The sequence below is a fragment of the Melozone crissalis genome, unplaced genomic scaffold (genome assembly GCF_028551555.1).
Source record: "Melozone crissalis strain CALT ecotype California unplaced genomic scaffold, PUWL_Pcris_2 ptg000033l_1, whole genome shotgun sequence".
NCBI lineage: Eukaryota > Metazoa > Chordata > Aves > Passeriformes > Passerellidae > Melozone > Melozone crissalis.
In genome coordinates this window covers 5,018,301-5,031,627 of record NW_026535811.1, presented here as the reverse complement: position 1 = coordinate 5,031,627, position 13,327 = coordinate 5,018,301, and the positions used below count along the sequence as shown (strand labels likewise).

At 45.0% G+C, this 13,327-nt stretch overlaps 1 protein-coding gene across 1 annotated transcript; it reads right to left on the bottom strand.

The window, feature by feature from the left end:
- Positions 1–2,317: 2,317 nt before the first annotated feature.
- LOC128940631 (aldo-keto reductase family 1 member B1-like) lies at positions 2,318–11,556 on the bottom strand. The gene is made up of 10 exons (XM_054282179.1): positions 11,427–11,556; positions 11,026–11,193; positions 10,450–10,566; positions 9,038–9,115; positions 8,579–8,701; positions 5,354–5,460; positions 5,130–5,211; positions 4,519–4,602; positions 3,680–3,762; positions 2,318–2,951 (listed from the first exon to the last, which is right to left on the bottom strand). The coding sequence occupies exons 1-10, from the start codon at positions 11,490–11,492 to the stop codon at positions 2,909–2,911; spliced, it is 951 nt and encodes a 316-aa protein (XP_054138154.1). The 5' UTR covers positions 11,493–11,556; the 3' UTR covers positions 2,318–2,908.
- Positions 11,557–13,327: the final 1,771 nt, after the last annotated feature.

Sequence of the window (13,327 nt, the reverse complement as noted above, 5' to 3'; positions counted from 1 at the left end):
TGCAGCAGAGTCCCCAGAATGTCTGGGAAGAGGCCGACAAGGTGGAGCTGAACTACAAGTTCTTAAATTAAGAACACAAAACAAAACACAACCAACTTTCCATTGGAAGAGCTACAAGACCGTATTTGTCCTTAAAAAGGCTTTGATCAGAAACCCAGAGATCTGTCAAATCACAATACAAAAACAAATGCTGTGAACAGCTTCAGCAGGAAGAGCTCAGCTGGCAGCAGCGCTGAGCTCCGGATACTGAGCTCTTTGATCTTTCCACTTTACCTTTTAGGAGATGAAAGGAAATCTCTGCTCTTGTAGGCAGAGTGTGGCACAAGCATGGGGGTACAACAGAATTTATTATACTGTAACAATTCCTAGATCAACCTAGACTAAAGGCAGACTGCCTCTTCCTCCATCCCAGCCTTAATTATATACTGGGAGAAGCAATCCAAAACCATTAATCCATATTCAAAACCATTGAGGGTGACAGGGTTTCCTGTCACTCCCTTCCCAAGCTTTCTAACAGCCTGCTTTCTGTTCAAGCTTGTGCATCATCACCCCTGCACTCAGGTGCTCCTCTGCTTTCCCTCTATTCCCACTGTGACACCTCAAGATCCAAGCCCTCTGCCGGCTAAGTGCTGCACTGTGTCCCAGAGCGACCCTTGCCAAATTCCTTCCCTCTAAGTCACCCAGTGAAACACAGAGAGAGCCTGTCACAATGCCACTCCACCCCGGTGCTCTCCCTTCTGCTGAGGAGCAGTCTGCCTCCAGTAAAATTCCTACTTCCAGAATGGAAAATTTCATTTCAAACTTCCATAAAGCTGCAGTGAAATGAAAACAGAGGAAGCTCACAGAACCTGATGTACTATTTTGGAAACCCTGACCCTCAATGTAACTTCTTGCCAGAACACACTCACCACAAAAATGTTATTTGCAAGCAAGTCAACATGGCCCCAAACAGTTTTCTGTCACAGCTCAGACTAAGCAAAGAACATCTCATCTTCTGGCCTTTTAGATGCCTCAGGACTTTTGTTTATCACATTAGAGATTCCCAAAAACACTTGCAGAGCTAGAGCTTTCTTTATGTGCTTTTAAGTCCAGAATTTAAAGTGATTTATAATCAATTTATATTAGAAGAACCAGCATTAGAGGAGCATATTGCTTCAAGTCAGACACTGATTCTTTCCTCCTCATATTTTAAGTTAACTCAATCTTGTCTGTTCAGCCTACTGTAAATTATTGTGACCAAAAACATGTTGCATGCTAATTCTGGTCTTAGCATTACTGGAAAGATTTATAAAAATACTTTAAAAATTTTTCTTTCTAATAAATACTAATCATTACATTGAGAAAGCAGATTTTTTTTTGTAATTTTCAATCAGCATGACTCCTTAGACTCCTTTTGCTCAGAACCAGGGAAAAAACCACCAATTTCATAAATACTTTGTTATCAAATTGCCTTCACGTCACATTTTAACCTGGACAAGTTCACTTTAAGGTTTGCTATACAGTTATAGAATCCCAATCCTACATTTACCATTTAGATTGTTTATGCATTAACAGCCCTGGTGTCTCCCTTCTTCCATCTGTTCAGAGAGAACCTCAGAGGGAGCACTCACATCCCACATCTACTCAGACATCTGAAAAACTCACAGGAAAATGCAAGAAAGCCCCCCAACATTAGCCACTGCTTTTACCAGTGCCCAAATGCATTTTGTGAACAGTCTTGAGCAGCTCTCAGGTGGCAGCAGCTTTAAAATCACTATGTGCAAGCATTGTGAAAACCACAAAGGGACAAACACAGCTCACAAAACACAAGTTCAGTATCAGCCTTTTTTTTCTGTGCTCCCTGAACAAAGCTTTACACAGAATTTTCTTGGAAACCCATTTTTACTATATTTGCCAATGGTATCCTGTACAATCACACAATTCCTTCCTGCATCATGTGCTCCCTGCTGGAGAGGGCAAGTTTTCTACCGCTTATTAAAGTCTTCAAGTCTTCAGTGGAATGAGTTTTCTACTAGCAAAAGTACACTATCACCTCAGTAAGATAAAAGCTGAATTAAACATGACTGCATTGCTTGTCAGAACCAAAGCAGTTCTATTTAAAGAGAGGCACAAACAGCCTCCCTGGCCACAAGTTCAACCATGAGAACAGCAGGCAGCTCCCAGGGCACATGCAAGAAGTCAACATCAACAGATGATTTCGTGGGGGATGGTAATTTTCTTGCTTTTGTGTAACCTCTAGAGACAGCTGATATTATACAGCTGCTCCAGCATTACCACCATTAGAGCATGACTGAAATAACCATCTCATTACACACAGTAATGAAACTGTATTTTATTATAAGCAAAACAGCTTTTATATCACCAAGAAACCAGGATCGATACACTTTTCAAAGAGCTACCCAGGTAGAAATCACTTAGAAATCAACTTATACTTCCAATTAGAGGGAAAATAAAAAGGCATGGAGTGTTAAAAAGAAACAAAACCAACCCCAAAAGAAACAGAGAAAAAAAAAAAAGCAAACCTCATTATGCAATATCTGCCAACATCCTGGTCCTTCCAGACAACAACAGTCACTAGCTCCAAATCACAGTATTCCAAAATAAAAGTGACTGCTTGCTCAAACTTGCTCAATGCTTTCTGCTTACCAATTCCAGACTTGCTGTTTGGCAAAGAAAATCTACCAGTCCACACATTGTGCTCTTCAGAACCATTTCAGCATTTCCTTCTTCCAAAAAAGAAAACAGCACAAAGTCACAGAGTACATATACTGCATCTTTGTGGGGGAAAAAGAAAGGGAAAAATGGGGATGTGGAGGGGTGTCTGATGCAGTGAAAAAGCTACACAGACAACTCAAAGGCAACAGCAGAAGCATATCTGGGAAGCCTGGAGAAAGGCAGGGAACCATCTTCAGTATTCTGCATTGAAAGGGTAACCCTTGTGAGTTTTGCACCTGGAGGAAATCAAAAAGCAAAGATTATCTCACATCCCAAAGGCATTGTATGCATCTGTAACCACTTCAAAGACCCACCAAGGGGAGAGATTAACTGAATAAAATCAAAGCCTGCTTCTCTTTTCCTTGGTGACATGCTGCATTTCCAAATGAAAAGATTGAGTGCCTTCTGTTGTTTGGGTGATGGGACCTAGAGATGCTTTGTAACAACCAAGTCAAATTTTGGCTATTTACTGACAGGAAGACCTTTTTTGCAGCCTTCCAAAAAGATTTTATATCTGGATCTACACTTTCAAGTAGCAAATCCTCATGTTACGTTTGGAATGTTCATCTACCTTCCCAACAACTCCTGAAGAACACAGATTTTGTAATGTACTTCAGACAAAACACCACAACCAAAGCTAATCAAGATTTAAAGCCTACATCATGCTCACTCCTCCAATATGAACAAAAAAATTACAAATAAGCCTCCTGTTGCAATTCCAGCTATACACAGTTTCTTGGCAACTGAACTGAAAATGAAGTTTGCTCAATACTCATCATGTTTTGGTTCACAAAATGAACATTGAAAAAAAAAATCTTCCTCTGGAAAATTATTTAGAAGATGACCCCTTTGAAAACGGAGTTTGCATATCCTGAATTTCAGTCAATTTCAGCTACCATCTGTAGCTTCATTTACTGAATTATGTGATAACTTAATAGTTTAAAGAAAAGGAAGTGCCACTTACACAAACATTTCACAGGCTCTCCAGTTTCTATTAAAGCTGAGAATAGTTGCCATCTCATCTTTAGTCAATTCAAAGTCAAACACCTATCAGGAGAAAAAGTCAGAAATAACCTCTTTGAAATCAGTGCTTGTAAGCAGGAAAAAAAATAATCCCAAAATTAAAGAACAAGTCCACAGTGTAGGTGCTGGTTGGAAGTGACTGCTTCACAAGGGAAAGGAAAAAGATAAGATTCCCTGGATTTGTGAGCTTCCTCTAGCTGCAGTGGGAGAGGGAGATGAGCAGGAAGAGGCAGGAATAAGAGAATCTCAAGTTGCAGTTACACATGCCAGCAGAATGCCTCCATCTCCCATTTTTGAAGAATGCATCCTTCTGTGCTAAGCCAAAGTAGTAGCTGCAAGACCTCCATATTCCACCTAAAGCCACTGAGTGTTTGAAAGCAAAATCCTAATACTGGGTCCAGTCCAGGACCACTGCATCCAGAGTTTATGGACACCAGCACTATTTCCTTAAAAGTCCTTGCTTTACAGAAGTCTTTTGGGGTGTGCTACTAGACTCAGGCCCCAAATAAGCTGTCAAATGACTCATTCACATGACACAAAACAGGAAGAATCACAATGTGACTGCTCAGATTGTCAGGATAGAGCGTTTTCCAAAGCTTTGGTAACTCTTGCTCTCCCACTGTAATCTTAAATTCAGCCCTCAGGAGACTGGAGGCAAACACATGGAGGAAAAGCCCAGAAGAGCACCTGGGAAGGGTGAGAAAGGCTCCCTGCTGGCTGTGCAGGAGAAGCCCAGCCATCCCTGGACATGCCATGCAGCAGCTCACCCCAGTGACTCACCTGGAAGTTCTCCACAATGCGCTGTGGGGTGACGGATTTGGGAATCACAATCACATTCCTCTGGATGTGGAACCGGATGAGAACCTGCAAGAGGCACAGCACTGCATCAGAGAGGGGATGGCTCCTGCTCCATGCAAGCACAGCCTGGTTAGCTCTGCTAAACAGCAAGTCATTTACAGTTACTTACTCTAGATGGTACAATTCAGCAAAACTAACCCACTCTGTGGAGCTGCTTTTCAAATTTTATCTGAATTCTAAACAGCACTTCCTGCAGTGCAAGTAGAGGAGTGGTGAAATCCCACAAGGCTTCCTCTCTCCTCTTCCCTCACTCAATTCCTTTCCTTCTCACCCAGATTTTGAGTAGGCTGTTCAAACGTTCCCTTCTTTATCACAACACTTGAGATGGCAAGACAAACAAACATAGCAGCATCTCAAGATGGGTCAAGAAAATGTTTCTTGTGATGATCAGAGCACCCTTGCAAGCATGCTTGGAAGGCCACAAATCTGCACTGCTACCTAACACCACAGGTGACAGGGGACAAAGAGCCAGCCTGTCCTCTACATTGTCATTAGCTTGTGCTGCAGGAAGGGGTACTGTGGCACCCACCCACCTGTGCTGGGGTTTTGTTGTGCTTGGCTGCAATCTCTTTGATCTTGGGGTCATCCAGCAGGGAAGGATCCTCGGGCTTAGCCCTACACAGAGGAAAAAAGATCAGTGGCAAGAAACCTCCATAGGTCCAACCTAGTAAAGATCTGGATGAAAAATTAATGCTGCACATGTAGTCTTAGTGCTTCCAGAATAATCCACACCAGCTCCCTGGCAAAGCAGCCTTACCATGGTCTGTCAGGAGAGCCCAGGGGGCTGTAGGCTGTCACAGCAATCCCTTTGGATTGGCAGTACTTGATCAGCTTCTCCTGGGTAAGGTATGGATGACACTCCACCTGCCAGCATAAAAATATAGAGACTGACAGTGACATAACTGCTTTAACATGTTCCAGGGATTAGTTTAATCAAAGGCTGATTTTTGTGCTAACTCAATAGTCTCTAAGCAATATTATACAGTCTTTATTTTCTCTATGCCCCACCCCCTTACTACTATTTATAGTGGCTCTCCTTGCAGTGAAGAGTCCAAGGACTGTGACAAAACTCCTTAAAGCTTTGCTGATTTGGATAATCTCCAGCATATGGGTGACCAGCTACACAATTGCTTTAATGGGACAGTAAAAGGCACACCCAGGAGGGCTGTAAAACCACAGCAATAGGATTGCAGACCAAAGTTCTTTTTTCACCCCTAATAAAACATGCCATTATAATTGTTTTACAGCTACCATATTAACTTCAAGGCCAGCATCGTTCCATTAGTCTTTATTTGCTTTGTGTCAATACTCACACTAAACACCTCTAATCTGAAAATGTTGAGAATGGTTGGCTGCTACAGTTTTAGACCTTCAGCCCAGTGCCCATTACAGACCTTTTACCAACACACGTGCGTGTAGCATGAACTTCCACAAGAATAGCTGCATAATGGAACACAGACTCCTTCCCAGTGGGTGTGTGCTCTGGCAGGCACATGCACAGATAGGGAGTGTGGAACAGGAACTGCTCACGTGTCAGGAGGCAGGGAATGAGCATGAATATCTGATACTTTGCACAGAGGGACTTCCAGGATAGCTGCACACCAGGGAGCACTACTTTTCCTCCAGCAGGCAACAGCAAGAACCCTTTGGACTATGCTGCCATTTGAGCCTCCTGCAGCTGCACTCTGAGGGCAGTCCCTGGAAACTTGTGCTGCTGGCAGGTGGAGCAAGGCAGTGCAAAACATGGAATCAGTTTACAGCCTGGAGCTCTTTATTTGTGGTTCTAGCTGCCTGCTGTTATCAGAGGCCTGCATGCCTCTTTCCCCTCTGAGACATGCTGGAATATTAAACAGAACAGAGAGCTCCATTTTTAGGACATATTATACATATTTATTTTGCTTCAGCAGTTGCAGGAAGACAACTATTTAAGAGTAATGGAGCAGCTAGTTTTCTCAACTATTCAATAAGTAGAATTGATGCAACAAAAGCAAGGCACAGTCATCCTCACCTCTCCAATGGCACTCAAGTTGAAAAATTAAATTAGGTACTAGCATCACTGTTATGTAATTACTACCTTGCCAAATTAATTTCCCACTGCCATTGAAACCAACACAACCTGGCTGCAGTCAAATAAAGAACAGGAATGACAAGAAAGACAGTGGATTACATGGGAAATATCTGCACAGAGAAAGTGTTTTCAGGAAGCACTCTCACTATTAGCCCAACTGGTAAGTGTTAGCAACAGCAAGCTTTCAGGCTTGCAAGTGTTTCTTCAGAAGCAATTATAAAGGACAGCGACCAAAGAACCAATGCTTTGTGCTAAACTTGATTAAAGTCAATAATCATTTAGAGCCTGAGGGTGTTTCCAAGTGTGAGAGGTCCAAGATCAGTGACCCCTATGCCAGAGAAGGTAATTGATATGATATTAATGATATGATATAAATTATAATAATGTAACTGTCATATAGTGATTGTGGCAATGAGGTGTGGCAAAAGTTGAAAGGTTACCATAAAACTTAGTGTAAGTTTTCTGAAAGTGCTTTGGGGCAGATAATGCTCAAGTTACCACAATAAATGACCTAGTTTTAATAATCAGTAATTGATTAGAGTCCTTGAAATGCCATAAGAGTCAAGGTCCACTCTAGGCAGGCTCCACTGGGGCCTGTCTTGGGACTTGTCCTCTTCAGCAACCTGTGCCAGTCTATAATCATGTCAATCTTGTAGATGATGTCAAACTGGGGAACAACCACTCAAGGGCAGGACTGCCACTGCAGCAGAACCCATTCAGGCAGAAACAACAGGCAAACAAAACCCTGGAGGAATTCAACAAGGCTGCACACAGAGCCATGCACCTGAGAAGGAAAAGCCCCTGGCAATAGCACAGGCTGGAACCTGATTGCCTGTGAAGCAGCCATGCTAGAAAGGACTGGGGGCAGGACAGGAGCCAGCAGTGAGCCCTGGCAGCAGGGACACAGCCAGCAAACTGTGAAAAGTGATCATTTGCCTCTACTCATCCTTGCCAGACCACCTTCTAATACTGTCTCCAGTTTTCCTCTTCCCAGCTCCCCTCAGTAGCAGAAATACTGACAGACTGCCATCAATTCAGCAGAGAAACTCCAGCATGGGCAAGGGCTGGAGAACCTGCCAGACTGGGAAAGACAGAGAGCTGGGCATCTTGTGCCTAAAAGGGGTCATTCAAAGACAAGCCAAGCTCTTTAGTGGTGCTTGGAGGAAGGCACCAGATGAAGCTGAAAACAAGAGAGGTTGAGACTGGATGTAGAACTCCCCTCCCTGTCATACACTCGAGGGGGGCAGGGAGCAGAGCACACTGCCTGGGGAGGCTGTGCAGTCTCCATCCTCACAGCTTTTCAAGATGGATAAAGCCCTGGACAACCTGGTCTGATCTCAGGGTTGATGTTCCTCTGAGCAGATCATGTCCCAAGGTCTCCTGCCACCTGAATCTAAGATTTCATTCAAGTGCTGTCTATACAATTTCTACTCTATTGCCCACCCTGCAAATCCATCTCCTCCTAACCCTCATTAACTCTTGAATCCATAAAGCTTGTTCCTGATCAATTCCCTCAATCATCTGCAACAGGAACTGCCTTCTCCATAGAAGTGTCATGAAAAGGTCATCCAACTCTCTCTATGTACATACACCAAGTCTTACTCTACTGCAAGGAAGTATTTTGAGCTCATCTGAGTTCCCCTTCCTTTCCTCCTACAAGGAGGGATTCTGGAGCTGCTCATGGCCAGATTTCCAAGCAGTGGCACAGAGTTCATAAAACCAGCACCTTGGCATCACCTGGAGGGTGAGACTGAAGAATATGTAGTCTATGAAATAGAATATGCCTATTTCAGTCTCTTTCTATAACCTTATTTCAAAGCAAGATCTTTGTAATTTTCTTAAAAATAGCCACAACAAATGACCACACAAAAAAGAACATCAGAAAGCACTTGCCTCTGCCACTTTGCAGCTCACCTGATTATTTGCAGGTTTGTACTTCAGTCCTGGCTTGTTCAAGATTCTTTCAATCTGCTCATGGTTGAAGTTGGAGATTCCAATGGCTTTTACCAGGCCAGCATCCACCAGCTCCTCCATGGCCTGGCAGAAAAGAAGCACAAAATCAGCATCTAAAACACAAAGGCAGGGTCTGAACAGCACATGCTTCCTGACATGCCTTGTTTCCTTCATAAGACACCTAAAGAAAGTGTTTAGATTTTCAGAGTTCAAGTTTGAGGGAAAAAATCCCATACTCAAAGGACTCATTCTTTGAGATTATGGAAATCCACAAGTCAGAAATGGAAAATTATGAATTGATACATGACAATTTCTAATTTCATGAGGGAGTCTTTCCAAGTAATTCCAAGTACATGAGATTTCCTTCTGCTCTCAGCACCTTCATCAGTCTAACCTTTTTCCTGCTGTGGCTGAACTTACCTCCCATGTGTCTAGAATATCTGTGTTGCTGGAGATACCAATGCCTTTGTCATCTACAGGGAACAGGTCCTCTCCTGCCTGTCAGTGAGACAGAAATTGCTTGAAGCACACAATATTGGGAGGTTGGGTTAACACCAGCTGAATACCATGATCCTATAAACACTTATTATACTAATTAGCTACATATGTGTTAGACTTTAATACTATCTATACTCTTCAGTCTTTTCTTTTGTGTTCCCAAGGTACTGTGGTGGTTTTTTTGCCTACAGTCAAGCCAGTAAGGACAGATCCTTCTGATGGACACTGTGTCCCCTGGCTCATCAAAATCCATAGGGTGAAACTTAAGTCTCCACTTGTAACACCAAAAGTAGAATCATAGCCAGTTTACAAAAATACAGAGCTGTTACCTGCTATTAATGAAGTGTTTTAGTGAAATGCATAATAAGGACCCACTTAGGACTTGGAATATGCTCACCTTATACTGGACCAGATTTTCTGACAGATCTTTCATGTGGGGGTCTCATTGTTTAAGTTGCTGGCACAGGGAAGGTCAGAACATCCCGTGTCCCTGTTAGGACTATCTGCCAGGTATCAACTTCATTCAAAACCAGTTATTTTCTACTCACTCATTATTTACACCACCACACATTTTCACTTGGATAGTTCTGTCCCTGTGAAACTAATTTTTAAAATACAGGTGTTACAAAGAACAGGTAATCTTGGTAGCAAGAGGTAGAAAGAAAATCTTGACCAAGTTCTCACTGAAAGCCTAAGCTTGGACATATTCAATCTGAGACATCAGTTCCTTTGCATGCAGACTGTGGAAGAGTTAGGAGCTAAAAAGTTTAACTCCTTTTAAAGTTAAAAAGTTTAACTCTTTTTAGCTCTTTTTAGAGCCTGTGGAATCTTAAAGCTCCTATAGCGAAGGTCAGTTCAAGCTGGATTGTATTCAAGGGCTCAGTGATTAAAGACAAATGAAAGACAAGCAATCTCTTATTTTGTAACATGCAGAGGAAAGAACTACAGTCAGACAGCAAAGTATAGTCCTCTTCCCACAAAGAGGGAACCACACCGAGTGTAACTTTGGGCTTTCAGAAGGCAACATAAGCATTAATAAAAAGAAAAGAGATATAACTTCTGCTCCCAGCTGGGAAACCTATCCCTAGGGTTCAAGGTCTGCCTCTTTCATGACCAAAATGCCAAATGTAGATGCCATGCAAGCAGGGATCTCAGAGGCAAAAATCAACAGCCTGGCTCACATGGGCACAGTAAAGCTGAGCATCAGATCAGTGCTGTTACACAATGCACATAGAATGATCTGTGCAACTGAAGCAATCACTGGGCTATAAAGCCATACAGCTCCTCATAATTGCCACTCACAGAAAAAGCCAAGGACACTGCTGCTACTGTACCTTCAAACCAAGGGGCCAGTGGATGAGGTACAGGTCCAGGTAATCCAGTTTGAGGGCAGTAAGAGTCTTCTGGCAGGCTCCCTTCACCAGATGCTTCTCATGAAACGTGCACCACAGCTGGGGACAAAAAGCCAAGGCACATTGTGACCTCTTGGGTTAAAGCTCTTGGGACTCGTCTGTACTGTTCAGCAGGGTGCCTGTTCCCTCGGGAAAGTGATGTGAAACCAGGTCATCCTACAGCTTTTCCAGTGGGGCTGTTCTGTGAGCAGCCCTGGCCTGTGATATCGGGCAGTGTGAGCAGAGGCAGCACACAGGACTGCACGGTGTCCTGGCAGACAGCAGAAGTGGTCTCGATTCACTTACTGAGACTAAAGCTGAAAGCATCATCCAAATGTCTGGTATGGACCCTGCATAATCCTTAATACAGGATGAGGTAAAGCAGGAATCTCCAGAATGGCTTAAGTGACGCTCTGAATTGTTCCATGCTGCACAACCGAGTAGGTAAGTAAAGAAGTGGGGAGTTACTCTAAAATAAAAAGGTATCCCCTGGTATATCCCAGATTACGAGACCCATACCTTACTGACGACAAAGAGGTCCTCTCGTTTCACCACGCCTTCCTTGATTTTCTGCTGGATCCCCTCCCCAACTTCGTTCTCGTTCTGGTACACATAGGCACAGTCCAGGTGGCGGTACCCGGCATCGATGGCAGCCGTCACCGCGGCTGTCACCTTCCCTGGGGGGGACTGAAATAGCGATGGCAAAAAAATCTCTCATCAACACAGTATTAAAGTACCTCTCTCACAGCAAAATAAAGCTGAGAAAGCCACCACATCCAAAGCAAACCCCAGCTCCAATAAAGCCAAATCCCGACGGCGGCCTGGCCGGGTGTCGGCGGCGCCGGCAGCGCTCGCAGGGCCCCGGCAGCGCTCGCTCCTTCCTCCCCGCTCCCCATCGCCCAAGGCAGCGCCCCCGGTACCTTCCACGTGCCCAGCCCCAGGATGGGCATCTTGGCCCCGGTGTTGAGCTGCACGTAGTTCGCCATGACCACGCCAGCAGCAGCACCACCGCGGCTGCGGCCGAACTCCCCCGCCTTTAATAGCGGCGGGGCCGGGCCCGCCCCGCCCGGCGCGGCGCGGGGCTCTCGGGGCGGCGCCGAGCCCGGGGCCGCGGCCGGGGAGCGGAGCAGGCCGCGACTGCGGCTCCGGGCTGGGGCATCGTGTTCACCGCACACGGATCCTTCCTACAGCGCCTCAGCCCCGGGGCGGGGGCGGCACAGGGGGCATGGGACACGGCTGTCCCCGCTGAGCCCCAGGAATTGAGGGCGCTGAGCCCCTTGGTGGCCCGGGCTGGACCCCCTTGCCGGAGTCTTCTGGTCCTGTGTGCTGCTGCAGCGACACAACAGCAGAAACCTCAGTGGTTTCTGAGAGCCAGGAGAACCCTCGGTGGTTTCTGAGAGCCAGGAGAACCCTCGGTGTTTTCTGAGAGCCAGGAGAAGCCTTGTTGGTTTCTGAGAGCCAGGGGAAACCTTGCTGGCTTCTGAGAGCCAGGAGAAGCTGTTCCTGCCAGCCAAATGGGACAAATGCAGCTTCCACTGCAAACTGTGGGTTAGGAGTAATTTAGGGCAGAGTGAATCTAAGAAAACCCCCAGCTTTATTTTGAATTTTGGAAGAGGTTTTTTTGAAAGTCTCAGAAGAGGAACAGTGACTTTTTAATGAGTGACATAATGATCGTGCTGTCCCTCTGCCTTTAGGGAGGTGCTGAGGACATTGCAGAATAAAATGCACGATTGTAATCACAGGCAGTAGTGGCCAGCAGTGTCCCATCACAAACTGGCTTTGATGCTTTTGCAGACAAGCATTTGCTGTTCTGCTGAAGACGTCACAGTGCAATGGAAAAACCCAGACTTGCCTGGGAGGCTTTGCTGCTTATTCACATGTGAAGAGTTTCTTCAGGTGCGAGCGTTTGCTCTGGGTGCCTCTCCCTGCTATCTGCAGTTTCATATTTTTTGCTCCATTTAGCTAAGGACAGCAAGATAATTGGTTTTCCTCTTTAATGTTCCTCCTGCTTCATGTCAGCACCATCAGGCACCCCTGTCAGGATGCAATGTGCTTTCACTTGGAGCACAAAACCTTTACACAACTTGGTGCTTGGGTTGAATTTTCCCTTGTGGTTTCAAGTCAGAGAGATGCCTCCATCCTGTCACAAGAGGCTTCAGGGAGAAGTTCTGTATTTTGTTTTTGCTGTTCTGTATTTTGTTTAGCTCTTGCGAGCTGGAGCCTTTCCCCTCAGAGCTGTAAGGCCAGTCAGCTTTCCACTGTTTGCCTCTCCCCAAGGTCTGGTGGGGGCCTTGGGGGAAGAAGAAGTACTGCACATGTCATCCTGTGACAGCCAGCCTGCTAAGTCTCGTGCCCTGTGTCCTTGATAACATGGCCGTGTCTTTACAGAGAGCGCTGACATTGAGGAACTGCAAGGGGGAGGAGGGTCTTGCTTTCTTTTTTTTTTCCTTGATCCACGTGCACTGGAATGTGAGGAGTAATCTCATGAATTTTCGTTTTGTTTTGCTGACTTTGCATTTAGCAACTGTAATTTCACCACAAGTTGTGACTTTGGTGAGCAGCAGTGTTTGGAATCTGAGAACAGGGCCCAAAATAAGGGAAGTGGGTATGTCCTTATGGACAGCGTTCACCAGAGAGACCCACTGAGAACACATGAAGGCAAAGTAGGGAGGTGACAGTGTTGTAAGGTGTGATCATACCTACAGCTAAGGGGAAGAGCTGCAGGTGTCTGTACAGACACAGGCATAGCTTAAAGCAGGGTTTGGAGGTGAGGGCATGCAGGTTTCACGCTTGAATCACTGGGAAGCACAGCAGGAATTTC